Here is a 15,168-nt window from a genome sequence, read left to right as displayed (position 1 = left end):
CAATTTTATGGTTTAGCCATTTCCTTTTTAAAAAAATTTCCCCCATCTTTTATAAAATTGAGAAGTGTGGTACACATTCAGGAAAGTAAACAAAAAATTGCCATTTAAAAATAATGCCATTTTCATTGCCTTTAAAAAATTATTGCTACGCCCTCATGTAAAACCACCAGGGCTAAAAACACAACATTCCTAGTGTGCCTGAGCCCTTTGCCTACCCTTTCTTGATGTCTCTTCCCCTTACAGTTTCGTGGTAGTCATTCCTTTGCTTTTAGTAAGTTTTACCATTTAAGCCTAAAGGAAATGTATATGCAATTCTAAGAAATTATGCTCTTATTTCTCGATTTTCCAGGATGAAGGAGTGGCCAGAACTATCTGAAGAGTATATAAATGGAATCCACACATTCTATATTTATATGTTTGCTTTATTCTCTGAATAGTGTACTTTTAAAATTCTTTCCTGTTAAAGTAGAAGGGAGACTAGTAGATAAGAAGGGGAGGGGGAAAGGAGAGAAGGGGATTGTCTTTTGGTTACTTTTCTCTCATTGCCGAGACAAAGTACCTGACACCCAGGAAGGAAAGGTTTATTTAGCTCACAGTCTGTGGTGTTTCAGTCCACACTTGGCTGGCTCCGTGGCAGAGTGGCATATGGCAGAAGGCAGTCATTCGTGGTGATGGTAGGTAGCAAAACCAACAAGAGCAAAATGGAGGAGTGGTGGCAAGCAGCCTCTTCCTCTCCTTACATATGCAAAATATCCACCCTCAGGCAGTGCAGCACTCACACCCATAATCCTAGAAGCCTGTCCCATGACTGCAGGAGGATTTGGGGGGAAATGCAGATACAAACCATAACAGGCATAAGGGAGGATAATGGGGATGGATAAGGTACAAATATATTATGCGCATGTATGAAAAGGTCACAGTTTAAAAATCACATTGTGTATAATGAATGTACATTAGTAAAACATATTTCAGTAATGTAACATAATGCTATAGTTATATAGTGTTCATTGTTCTGCAGTATTCTGCTGTCTGAATACAATGAAATCATGGCTTTAATTTGCATTTACCTGACTTTTAATGAGGCGATAGACCTTTTCATTTTTTAAAGTATATGATCTGTTTGATATTTTTATCTGTTTGATATTATAGATATTCTTTAGTCTATTTGAGTCTTATTTATGTGTATTATAAACATCTTTTAATATATAGCTTGCCTTATAATCTCTTAATGATAACTTTTGATGAACAGAACTCCTAAATTTATATATTTTTGAGGCAGGGTCTTTCTATGTAGTATTGGCCAGCTCTGAACTCACTATGTAGCCCAGGCTGGCCTTGAACTCACAGTGATCCTCCTGCCTCAGTCTCCCAAGTGCTGTGATTACAGACATGTGCCACCACGCCTGGCCTTAATTTTAATATTGCCAATTTTTATCAAAATTTTCCTTTACGCTTAATGTTCTTGTGTTTTAAGAAAGCTTTTCTCAGAGTCCAAAAGATAGTTTCCTTTTTCCATGTAGCCTGAAATTATGTAATCATTCTTATAACCGCAAACCAATTCAATCTTTAAAACATCTCCACTTGCCAGTCTTGCTAGTAAAGCACATCTTTACTGTTTTAAAGTTTATTGATTTTTAACCTAAATTGAAGTGTTTTATTCATACTTAATGTCTTCATGTTGGCCTTAGCCATTGTTTTAGCCTACTTAGAATCTTTGTTCCGATACCCAAAACCTAGTTTTACTTGCTAACTTGTTAATGCCTTCAGATTTGATAACTCTTTAACTTTATCTAGTCATTTTTAAAGGCGGTAACTGCATCAGATCCCTGTGGTAGGTCAGGGACCATCAGGGACATCAAACTGCCCTTTTCTTTTCTTTCTTTCTTTCTTTTCTTTTTTTTTTTTTTTGTATCTTTTTACACTATGTATTTCAGGCTGGCCTTGAATTCACTCTATAGCCTTGGTTGACATGGGATTCGTGGTGATCCTTCTGCCTCAGCACCACCCTGCCCAAGAGCTGAGATTATAGGTGTGCACCGCCACACCCAACTCAACCTCTTCTTCTTTGTGACTCTCTCCCCAGTTTTCTATGAATATACCTAATTACCATGACACTCTCTCAGCCTACCCTTTTCATCTTGTCTAGGAGGCTGTCATGAGATCCTTTCCCTTGTGGAAATCCACAGACATTATGTATATTGTGTCTGCTCATAACCTAGTGCTCTTTCTGAAAGGAAAATTGGATAAAGTTTCATTTGTTCTGTGTTCAAAGAGATGGTGAGATGATATTGGCCTCCCCTCCTCCCAGCTTTCTAAACTGTTCTCCTAGAACCTGACAGTGTAACATTGGACACACTAATTTGTGGTTTAGGAAAACCCCGATCTCTCTGCAGCATGGCACAGGCTCATGCTTTTCTTACCACAAGTCGTAGTCTCAGACTGTTTTGAGATTGCTTTAGGCTTTGCACCAAAACTTCTGACTCATCCCTTAAGACAAATGCTTGTGATGAGTTAGAATTTGGCACAGAGCGTAGATTGTTAGAAACAAGGCTGGTGGAGCTAATTAGCATTTTGGTAGTGTTCCAGGGCCTTGGTTGAGATCGGGAATGTTTTTTTTAGTGCATATTAATTTTACAGACCACTGGGTTGCATTCTGGCATATTCAGACATACATAGAATATTCTTTAACCGTTCTCCCTCCCTCTTCCCCAAAATCATCTTTCCCCTTCCCTCCCCCTCCCCCAGTCTGCTTCCTTTTCTCTCATAGTCTCTTGTGATGAGGAAGTTTTAAATCTAAGCCTGTATACAAAGGATCAGTGGATTCTGGGTCCTGTGAGGCCAACAGTATGTAGACTAGATGGAAAGTCAGGATTCAGGGAACTTCAAAGGCAAACTGTTTGAATAACTGAATGGCTTGGTTTGGTTCCTCTGAGACTGGGCCTGGGAACAGCAGGCATCAGTGGCTGCACGAGGCAGTTTCTGAGCATGAGTGTAATGAGAACCAGTAAGCCACCCAAGCATGGAGGAAAGCAGGAGGAAAAATTAGCAAGGCTTTATATATATATATATATATATATATATAATATTATATATAAATATTCTATATTATATATAAATATAGAATATATTACATGTAAATATTATATATTACATATAAATATTATATGATATATAATATATGTTAGGAAGACTTATATATATATATATATATATAAAGATTATGTATCCTTAAAGCATGAAAAATAAAGGAAAGCATCCTTAGACTTCCTTGTCCTTGTTTATGGGTTAGTAGTATTTTTACTATAAATTGCATATGGAAGGCAGTGTGTGGTTGGGCCTCTCCTAAGGGTCTCAGTCCTCTTCCAACTGGGTCCCATAACTAATAATAGTTTGTCCTAGGTTTTGCTCCCCACAGCTCTAGTTTTCTGCCACAGCACCTCCTGTTTGGATGAGGATACTTGGGGAACTGGGGCTTCAGCTGCAAAACTGCCATTGCCTCTGGGTCCTATCTCCCTGTTCTGCCTCTGTCTCACTAGGCTGGGAGTTCAGAAATGTCCCGCTGGGATGCACAGCTTTCTGTCATGTTTGCCAATTTCCTTCAGCCCCAGGACCTATAGTTACTTACTGTCACGGCTGTTATGTCTGTCAAATCAGGACTTCCTTCTCTTGCAGGGGTCTATGGGACTGTGCTGTGTGCTTATGAACAAAATGAGCATCTGGTTAGGGCAACTAATTTTATTAATAACTCAATGTGAGTTTCATACAGCTAATTGTTTTAATTGTAGCAATGATAACTATGCTCAGAAATTAATAGCTAAATTTTTAGTTCTACTGGAGGGTTGGAGTCACAGGGACTTTGGGAGATTCATAAAATGATATTTTACTAATGAAAAACTGAAATTGAGAAAGGAAAACTGATTTATATACCTTTCTTCTTCCTACAAGAATGTCAATATGAATTTTTTTAAAATATTCAAGCCATCATGATTTCTAGCCCTTTGGCTGGTCTCTCAAAGACCTATAGTATGGAATGAAAGGTTTGGGTACTGGAGAAAAGCCTAGGAGTGAAGAAATTTTTGTTCTGGTTCTAGTTCTACTGATGACAAATGCTGAGGTTGTCTGGGGTCACTTAACTTTCCTGGGTCTTATCGTTGACACGAAGATTGACCTTGGTGGCACAAAGGTCTCTGCTCCCCTCATGCTCTGTGAGGCTGCATCTGTTGGTGTTAGAGACCCTTCCTAGTTTAAACTGAGGTCCAGGTTGCCCTGGGACCTGGGGCTGTCACTTGCATCTTCCAGAATGACATGCAACGTGCTCAGAGATAGGAATCTCTGCTTCAGTAGTTTAGAGACAGAAAATGGGCAAAGAGGTGGTGGTTTATGGCATGATTCACACCTATTTAGGTACAAATTCTTCCCATATTTAAGCACATGCAAAGATTTATTTATGAAAATGCTGTATTTTAAAATTTGAATAGTATTTTAAAATTTGAATAGTGGCACATGCCTGTAATCCTAGCGTTTGGGAAGGTGAGGCAGGAAGGTGCCATGAGTTCGAGGCCAACTTAGGCCACATAGTTTGTTCTAGGGCAACCTGAACTACAGAGTGAGACCCTGTTCCAAACAAAACAAAACAAGACAAAAAAAAATTTGAGATACACTGTTATTAGTTCTTGAGAAGGAAGAGAGCTTTGAGATGTGAAGAGGGAACATGGAAAGATACGATGTGCTGTCTGCATTTCAGCTCAGAATGGTTTTTGTCTCACAGGTGGAAGTCAACTTCAGTGATGTCAAGATCTACAACCTCACAGGGCTGCAGGCTTCTACTGAATATGTCATTGCTTTGTGCTGTAAAACCTACTCGTCAAGAATCTGGAGTGACTGGAGCCAGGAGAAGAGGGGAATTACAGAGGAGGAAGGCAAGCTGCTCCCTGCAACTCCTTGGCTGCTTGCTGTGGGGTGGGGCTGCCTTCACCTGGACCTCATGGGTTTTTCCATGCTCCAAACTTGGGAATCATGAAATCTTGCAATCCTGGGGCCTGGAGAATCTGCATGTTGCCTCTCCACAGGCTTTCGTGGTGCCCACTGACACCTACAAGGGAGCTGTGTTCCTCCCATTGGTGTTTGTAGCAGCTTTGCCCCAGAGTAAAGGGTCTTCTCTTTAATACTCTTCTGAGGTTTTTCCTCTCCACATGAAATGGCAGCATATCATTAAAAGGAATGTTAAGTTCAAGGTATATGTTGCAAACCCCGAAACTACTACTAAAGCTCAGCAACACAAGTGCCTGCCTGGCAAAGTGCAAGGTCCTGAGTTCAACTCCTGGTACCTACCAAAAAAAAAAAAAAAAAACAAACCGAAAAAAAAAAAAAAAAACATACAACTAATGAAAGAAAGAAAAGGTCCACATATTTAATGATAACAAGGGAAGGAAAGAGACAGAGACTACACATAATCAAGTACCATACTGGTCTCAGGTAACAGCTGGGGTCATGTTCTGTGCTCCTGGTCAAACAATTTATTGCTCTGGATTCTGCTTGATTTCCCAGAAGACCAAGTTCATATTAACGGATGTTTTGCATGTTTATCCTTATTGTCAGATTCTAGAATCAATCTGGTGCTTTCTGAATTTGGTATTCACCACTGGAGATGTTGTTGCTTAGCTTGATAGGAAATTACCAATGGTTATTATACTGCATATTGTTATCTTCAAAGTAGTTGCTCAGATTACCACATACAGGCTTGGTTTGAAATTGCCCTTGGCAGACATAGTTTCAGAACAGGGCTTTAGGCAGCACATGGGGAATTGGGCCACACAGCCTGTGAGACCCTCCTCACCCTGAGAGTCTTCTGTGCCATGGTGTAGTCATGTGAGGAAAGGTCACAGAAAATCCAAAATCATTATGTGCTGAAGTGCTTAGGATTATGCCTGACATATGTAAGGGCTATATAAATTTGAAGAAATAAAAATGCATAGTAAAACACAGTTAAGACATGGATCTAATCTAAACTTTTGTACACAAAAAATGTCCCAGTGGTTATAATCTGTTGGAATGGTCAGTTAGTGCTGTTTATGTCTTAGCTGAGTCCTTTAAAAATGTTAGAAACTGCCCATGTGCTGTCATTGAGCAAACTGTCCTCTCCTCTGCTACACCTCTTTGGGGACTCTGGTGATACAGTACGACCTCAAGTGTGACTATACTTTGTCCAGCTCTTTGCCTTGTCACTACCTCTCTTCTTTTCTGGAGCTATTATGGCTCAGAGTCTGTAGCGTGGTTAGCTCTCCACTGTCCAGCTGATGTCAGCTTCCTCAATTAGTTTTTCTGTCAGAAACAAGATTTACTGTCTCACCTGATTGATTCATTCTGCGAGGCTGGGGAAGATGAGTTAGCAGAAATAGTAAAATCTGATGTACTCTGTGCCATTTGCTAGTTCAATTAAATCAACTCTTATTTACCAAAGTCACCCCAATGGGAGTGTGGCTTTTGGTTTTCTTCAGTTTTTCAAGATCTTAGAGAAAGCTGATAAAAATATACCCTAAGCTGGGTGTGCTGACACATACCTGCAATCCTAGCACTTGGCAGGCTAAAGAGGATCACTGAAAGTTCGAGGCCAGCCCAAGGCTACACTGTTCAAGGCCAGCCTGGACTACCTAGTGAGACCTGTTTCTTAAAGAAACAAAGAAAACAAAAAAGAACCACACCCTAACTCCCCTAACAAAACTCATAATCTTGTTTCCTTATTTCACAAAGAAATGCTGGTTGTGTAATACACACCACCTCAAACCTTTCTAATTATTTGAGAAGTTCTAAATTAAATATGAAGTACTACCTATTTTCTTTTGGATTTCAACATATGACTAGGGCTACTTAGTATATATATATAATATATAGTATATATATATAGTCTGTCAAATCAGGATTGACAAATCTTGTATAGTATATACAAATAGTGTGTATATATATATACACACACACAAATAGTGTATATATTATATATATATATATATATAGTAAGTAACCCTAGTCTATATGTGTGTGTGTATATATATATATATATATATATATATATATATATATATATATAATTTGATTAAGAGCCTGGCTTAATTACTTAAAAGGAAAACCTTCTTAAAAAGTAAGCTAAGCATTACTTAAATCCTGGCTTTATTACTTATGATATTTGACAGTTGCTTAATTTCTCTACGTTTCAGAGGTGGAAATTACTATATTTATTTATAGGGTTGTGGAGATTAAACAAGATAATTCAGGTAAAATGCTTAGTATAGTGATACTTGGAAAGAGTTAGCTATTATTATTATTGTTGTTTTTGGTCTTTGACAAGGTTTCCAGTATGTGTCTGATTAATGGTAGTTGTGGGAATACTTGTGTTGTTATAGAAACAGTATAGCATGAGATTGTTACTATACTGGCCCAAACAATTGACACCTCTGAATACATAGATATTTTGGCTGATTAGAAAAATATAATTTTGTGTTTTTTCAAACAAAGAATTATTTTGGTTAAATTGCAAATCCATTGTCCACTCATGGTCAAAGCAAAATTGTCAGTAATAATTTTAGAAGATTTACATGCTAGGCAGAAAGCCATTGTACTAAAAGCTGCATCTATTGGGAAGTCTATATTGCAAAGACTGGATCATATTATAGGTAATAATGGCCTCAGTTAAAGAAGAAAATGCCCAGTTAAACGAACTTGTCATTGCCATCTACTAAAACTTAATGGCTGCCCTGAGGTAAGTCTAAGAAGAACTTTATTCATATTTGTAATTGAGTGCCTAGAATGATTGATTAATATCAGTTTAATTTTGCCTGTATTTATCCTCAAAATGAGAATTCAGGATTAGATTTTAATGATTACTTTGTCTTTAAAAGTTTTTTCTTGCTGGACATGGTGGTGCATGCCTGTAATCCCAGCACTCAGGAGGCTGACGCAGGAGGATTGTTGCAAGTTTGAGACCAGCCTGGGCTACAAAGTGAGCTCAAGGCCGGCCTGAACTGCACAGGGAGACCCAGTCTCAGAAAGACAAAAAACAAAACAAAACGAAAAACAACCTTTTTTTTCTTACTCTCATTATTATCCTGACTTTGACTTTCTGCAATAGCGCCCCTCCTTCTGGGCGCTGCTTTGAAGTTCTAATGACTTTGTAGCCTTGTGCTAAGGCTGTGAGGGCAACTCTGTCTCTGTTTACGAGTAGACAGGCTGAAACCAGCCTATTGTTCCCTTTCTGAGAAAGCTGAGTACTGGCTGTTCTGTCTTCTGATTCAGGGAAGACTGTTGGGAAATCAGAAAACTTCTGGCAGAGGTTTCAAGACAACACCTTAGTGGAATTTAGATGAAGTCATAGGTAGAGTCTAAGCCGCTCCAATCATAAGTAGTTTAAAATGAAATTACAGTGGCTCTCTTTGGGAGACGTTGGTTTTAACAGCTAAACCACAGTTAGCCACACTGACTTCTGCAAAAGTAGTAAAGTTATTGACTTAACGCCCTTTGGCATAGTTTTCTGCGTTTTAAGGTTATCTTTATTGGAGCTCAGTAGATTTCATTTGAAGATACCCAGTCACCCAAAATTTTAAAAGGTCCCTGAAAGTAAGCATTTAGTACTAACATGGTTCAGATCTTTATCTTAGTGATGGGCCCATTCTTTGTGGACCTAATTATAGTGTCCCTAGCCATGTGACTTCCTCAGGAAGGGATTCAGAGAGCAGCAATTTCAGCTCCTCAGCTGAGGACCTTTCCTCTCTTCTGCAAAGCTTAGGCTGCTCCCCTCCTGGGCAGGTTTTTACAGTGCTTTGCTTTCCTCCCCTGGCTAGACCATATGAGTCATACTTTAAGCAGCATTTTGACATTGCAGGTTCATGTCAGAGCATTGAACTATAAATTGTCAGGGATCCACTCCTTGCCAAAATTTTCTTGAGACATAGTTGAGAGAAATAGTCCAGGGAACAAATGAAGTATGAATTCCTTGTTTTGTAAATTTTATTCCTGTATGGTTAGGCCACCAGAACTCTGAACTATGTGGCCTTTTTTACTGAATGTACTTGAGTCCCAATTTATGCCCTTGCATTGTATAGAAGACAATTGTGAGAAATTTACGTATGTAGTTATATTACTCAGGGCTTACCAGGCAAACAGATATAACACAAGACATACAAATGCACAAGAGATTACAAGTTTGGCGTGCAATGGTCAGCCACAGAGCTGGATGAGGAAGCGTGCAGAGGGTGTCTGCATGCTGGAGATTGAAGAGTCCAGTCCCAGGTCTGGAGCTCATTGCACTGTCCCTGCAAGTCTGTATCAAGAGGCTGATGGGTCTGCGATGGAATGCTGAAGAATATATGATGAAGGCTGGAAAGTCTACACCAGAAGGCTGAAGAGTCCCAGGCAGAAGGCAAACAGTTTGCACCAGAAGCCAGGAGATGGCCAAGCTGAACGGGAAGACTGGAGCTCCTCCAGAGAACCAGCTATCAGTCCCTCCTCATTTCCCTTTTATTGTATGCAGCCTACATACCCTGAGGGGAGGTCCTCATACCCACACCATCTCCCTGCCTTCCTCCTGCACAGGCTCAGGATGAATACAAAGTGAGGACCCTGGCCCTCTGCTGAGTCACACAGTTAACCTTCTAAATTTCTCAAGTTGACACAATGATCAACATCCTAGAGCAGGAAGGGCATGTCCTTTCCACCCCAGGATGTAGAACTGCTAAGTTATTTAGTTAAGCTTTTAGACTCCTCAAGTTGACACGATGTATCAATGATAACAGTAGCATTACTGCACTTTTGCTCACCTGAAACTATAGATATTAGTCTTTATGCTAGTCTGTATCCTTTTTGAGGGGATTCTTGTGATAAAATCCATTTATGAATTCAGCCTCCATAGCCAGAAAAGAATTCCCTATTCAGATGAATTTCTGTCTTTCCCTTTTATCAGGATATGAGAAATATACAAAAATATGATTTTTTCTTTTTTTTTACTTTTTCCTCTTGGCAAGATGAGCATTAGATTTAGAGCTCAGGAAGGGACCTGGTGAAGATTATTTCTCTGATCCTTTCTGTTTAGTCTTTACATTTATAACATTGCAAGTATGCAATTTTATCCTTTTTGGAAGTAGACATAGTGTAAATTACATATACATACATCTCCTTGTCAGTAATAATCTGTGTCATTCCCATCTTTAATGTATTATGTATTATAACTTGGAGGACATGTTATTCACATTTTCCTCCAGATTTGGGTACTACATGAGATCTGTACTTTTTTTTTTTTTTAAAAAAACCTTATATTAAGCCATCTGATGCAAGAGAAGTTTTCTTTTTAAACTTGGTTGATTCCAGTGCTTTAACCACAAAATGAAGACTGTGTTTGTCATTACGAGGTTGCCATCCTCCACTCTCCCTCCCTCCTGCTGCCTCCTGCAAGCATGTCCTTCCCAGGTGCACTTTCTAAACAGGTAGTGGCCCAGCTCCCTTCCCTATCTCTTTCTGTCTGGGTTGACGGTTCACTCTTCCTCCTTTCAGTCCCACATGTCCTGGATCTGTGGCGCATCTTGAGACCAGTTGCAGTGGATGGAAGCAGGCCAGTGCGCTTGCTATGGAAGGTGACCTCCCTTTGGGTTATTTACTTATCTATTTCCTTTCTAAAAAAATCCTTGGTCTCTTACCTCTCTAAATACTGTGATTCCTGAAATTTAACCTCCAAAGTTTCCTTCCCTAGAGGGCTTTATGATACCTCTAATCTCACTATGGTTGCCCAGTTTGGGAAAGCCCCATAGGTCACTTTATAGATGGTTAGAAAGCACAGAGACCTGGGGGCCCCTCCTCTTTGGTCTGAAACATTAACATTTGGGGCAGTTACAAAGTGTAAATGGAATGCAAAAGACTGAGCACTGACTGTGTCCTTAGGTCATTGCCAACATGTCTTGGCCACTGGTCACATGTGTCCCTTGGAGTCGTGACATGATGGGATGCACAGGCAGAAGAGGGAACACATGGTCTTTCCTAGTGAGGAACCCTGGGAGGGAAGAGCAAGGAGAAGACAGGCAAGTAACATAGAAAAGAGGAGGAAAAAAAGGAAGCCATGAGAGAAGAAAGTGAGAAAGGAAAAGTAAAAGAAGGGAGGTAATTAAATGGGAAAGGAAAAGGATGAGTGCAGAAAAAATGGGAAATTGGAAGTAAAAGATGGGAAGTTGAGGGTAAGGGAAAGAAAAAGGTAGAGAACAGTGAGATGTCAGAGCTCTTTAATGTGTCCCCAGAATTCTCAGGAAATATTCATGTTATACTTGAATGCTAAAGTTCAGTCGAGGTAAAATCTCTTTAAAAATGGGGGAATCACCCTGTTCTGCCAAATGACATCCCAATCCTAATTACTGCAGGGCTGAAGCATCCCCTACCTTCATGCCTGTTCCCCAACATTCCCAGGGCTGTGGGATACTCTTGGGTTCCAGAGGCCACAGACAAGAGACAGCATAACATGGGTGTTGGGAAATCTTTGAAAATCAATCCCAGATATTGTGATTTCTTTCCCATTTATCAAGTATAGAAACAATTCTGTCGACATTGAAAGTAAACAATGACACATACCCACATGTTGTCTTAGCTTTGTAGGAGTGGGTTAGGGTCAATAGGCCAGCCTGTGGAGTAGGTGAGATGGGCTTCAGTGCCCTGCTCTGTGTGTCTCATTTGGGAATTATTCTTCCTTTCACCGCAACAGGAGAGTTTTCTAAGAATTTGAGCTGGCTAATAAAGTAAGTACTAAAATATGTACTCCAAGATTAGATAATTGTAATGTGTCTGTGAATATTTTTGAAACCTACTGAACTGTGTACTTTTAAACTGAATTTTGCAGACTGTGTATTATGTCTTAGTAAAACTGGTATATTAAGAAGAAAATAGGTTGTCTTGTGAGATAAAGCACATAGTCACTAGGAAGATTCTAGCTGGTCTTTTAGGCTGTGCAAAGGAAATTCTCAAACTGGCAAGACAAAGGGCAAAAGTAACTTCTAATACCCTGTCTGAGTCATACAGTGAGTCACACATTGAGCTTGAGCCATTCTGCTCCATCTATGTTTTTAATTAATGACAGAAAGTGAAAAAATGAGAAGCCTTATAATTCTGAGAAAACTCAGCACTCTGGCTCCTATGCAAAACATCTGGTTAGTAGCTGCAAGTTCAAGGCTGAAAATAAGAATTTGGCTTGGAGCCCCTGGGATTCCTCTTTAGGCTTCTCACCAAGGCTTAGGAACTGGTAGAGCAGCCTGAATATTTTAGTGCTCTTAGCTGGATGCGTGGCTGGGTCCTGGTCCAGGGAAGTGGGCTGTCTCTCCTTAGCGGGGGAGGTGTGGACATAAAAGAAAGGGCACGAACACTCTCCAGTTTTTGGAGGCTTCCAGGCAAGAGATGACCAACGATCTGATCAGAATTAAGGGTGGCTCAGAGGAAATCCCTTAGCTTTTTAGCTTTACTCTTCTGCGCATCTATGCTAGAGTGAAAGATACAACTAAAAGAAATGGCAGTGGCCTGTTTACATTGGCTTAGGGATTCTCCTAGTTTAGCCTCATGAAATTGAACTTACATTAAGGATGGATACCAAGATACCATTTAGTATATCCTCCTTCTGGCACTTGAGAGGTTAATATCAACAGCATGAGTATGTTATTGGTTCCTGTAGGATAAATATATGGTTGCAGTTTAGCATCTAATAGCTAACATGGCCCACTCTAACTTTCCATCTCTACCACTTATCACAGTCTGAATGCCCTTTTTTTTTTTTTTTTTTTTTTTGCTACTGTGAATAAATTTTATTTCCTTTGTGTTCAGAAGGCAAAAGGAGCCCCAGTGCTGGAGAAAACATTTGGCTACAACATAAAGTACTCTCCCGAAAACAACACTAATGTCACAGAGATAAGGACCACTAACCACACACTTGACCTGCATTTTGGAGGCGAAACCTACCACGTGTCTGTGACTTCTTACAATTCTCTTGGGAACTCTATAGCAGCTACCCTGAGAATTCCAGATGTTCATGAGAAGCGTAAGTGGAACATAAGCTTCTTACATGGATACCCAGTCCCATCCAATTCCACAAGGAGCAGTCCCTGTCCTCTTAAGGATAATTGTTTCTCTTAAGTCAAGCAGACTTTTTGGGTTGTGGTAAGGAAAACAGAATCTGCTGGTACCCAGTGAGCTTTGAAATGAAGTTCCTTTAAAACATAGCTTGCAGTAAATATTGTAACTTTATGTATTCTTAGAGTACAAAATTGTAGATATTTGTTCCAGTCCAGGTGGATGAAAGGTAGGTCAAGCCACATGAAAAGAGCCATATTTGAGATTTTGTCCTCAGGGACCAAGCCTCTCTTGAATCTGTCCTGTAGATGGGATCAACTATGGCCCCAGGTGTGACTTAATGCTCATTTCCTATTTTCTTCCCATTTGCCCTTTCTGTTTAACTACCAATATGTTGCTCATTATACTTTTTTTTGTCGGGGGGACAGCTATGTAGTTCAGGCTGGCCTTCAACTCACTATGTAGCCCAGGCTGGCCTCAAACTCACAACCATCCTCCTGCCTCAGCCTCCTGAGTACTGGCATTACAGGTGTATGTGGTTATGCCTGGCTGTTCATTATATTTTGATAAGTAGTTTTAAACATCCTATTGTTCCCAGGAAAATTCATATTTTATATTCTGTTTTGGAATATAACACCTTTTTTGATTCTTCTTCAAGAATTGCAAGCAATAGATTTTCTTTTCTCAGATTTATTTGTGTATATCAAACGTAGTACTTTCCTTTGTTCCATGCTTTCTCATTTTTTTTTTTTAATCTTTTTTCCTTCAATAGGACGCCTGTCCCATGAGGGCAGGGAATTTTGTCTTTTTTCCCTTTCTTTTCTTTTCTTTTTATTTCTTTCCTTCTCTTCTCTTCTTTTTAAAAATCTAATTTCCAACAGCTAGAATAGCATAGAACAGTTGGCATAGAGCAGATGTTCTGTACTGATTTTTCAAAACCTACCATAGCCAAAGAATGTGCTCTCCAACTTGCCGCCTCTTTATCTGCTTAGCCGCAGATTAGTTCAGGCATTTATATGATCAAGTCTAGACTTCACAGGCTGACCTCCATTTCTTCTCTTCCTCTACAGTTAACCCACTTATACCTCATTTTAGAACTCCTAGATAGTCACATTTTGTATTTTGAGCTAACTTCATATTACTTTAATAGTTAGCACTTAGTAGTATTTCTTGTGATCCTTAGTTCCCAACATCGTAGTTCTTATCTGTCCAATACTCTAGTGATGAAGTTTCTGGCAAATGTATATATTGCTAGAATACATGTCTTTTTTTTAATTGAGTTACTGCTGAGTAGTTTTATGGTGTGGCCCCAGAATGATGGGCATTAAGAATAGGGGGTGACATGGTACTGCCTGCCTGTAAACCAAATCTCAACATTTTAGGAGGCTGAGGTGAGAGGATTACTAATTCAGGCCTGGCCTTGGAAATTTAGTGAGACTTTGGTTCAAAAATTTTTTGACTGGGGATATAGTTCAGTGTGAAGGGTCTGCATTCAATCTTTGGTATGCGGCACCACCACCAAAAAAAGTAGGGGATGAAGGAAATATGTAGTCTAATAACCCACTTTCAAATTGTTGCTGATTTACAGGATATCAAACTGTCAGTAAGTTACCTAACCTCTTTAATTCTAAACTACTTGTAAAATAGAGTTGTTGGGGAGACTAAATGAGATTCTGAATGTAAAATACTAATTATTACTACAGTAGTCCCTTGGTTCATGAATTTAATTCATTCCACGATTCTGGAGAAGATGGCCATGTTAGTGTTCATGCAGGACAGATGGCCCCACAATCATGCTGGTCACCCAATGAAGAGTTGCAAACAAAAACAAAATTTTTCCAAACACCTCTTTTTGCAAACCAAATTGTTCACAAGCAAAAATGTTCATGAAGTGCAATACCATTGTATTGTCATTCTTAATAAAATTTCTGATTAAATTTCTATTAAAGATGGATTATCAAGTCTCAAAATTCTAAAAAAAATTACAATTAAAATTATGCTAGGGGGCTGGGGATTTAGCTCAGCGGCAAAAGCGCCTGCCTGGCAAGCGCAAGGTCGTGAGTTCGGTTCCCGGTACCGGAGAAAAAC

At 39.5% G+C, this 15,168-nt stretch overlaps 1 protein-coding gene across 3 annotated transcripts in view; it reads left to right on the top strand.

Annotated features, from left to right (window-relative positions):
• The window catches only part of Il31ra (interleukin 31 receptor A), a 105,986-nt gene that overhangs the window by 62,116 nt on the left and 28,702 nt on the right, over positions 1-15,168 (top strand). For all 3 annotated transcript variants that reach the window (XM_005392691.2, XM_005392690.2, XM_013518468.1), the window contains 3 exons: positions 4,769-4,919; positions 10,537-10,616; positions 12,835-13,048. In XM_005392691.2, the coding sequence (XP_005392748.1) occupies positions 4,769-4,919; positions 10,537-10,616; positions 12,835-13,048 (445 nt within the window). The remainder of the gene's footprint in view (positions 1-4,768; positions 4,920-10,536; positions 10,617-12,834; positions 13,049-15,168) is intronic.

Source organism: Chinchilla lanigera, unplaced genomic scaffold (assembly GCF_000276665.1).
Source record: "Chinchilla lanigera isolate Chin_1 unplaced genomic scaffold, ChiLan1.0 scaffold00045, whole genome shotgun sequence".
Taxonomy (NCBI): Eukaryota; Metazoa; Chordata; class Mammalia; order Rodentia; family Chinchillidae; genus Chinchilla; species Chinchilla lanigera.
Note: the sequence above shows the minus strand (reverse complement) of the source record. Positions and strands in the feature narration are given on the sequence as shown.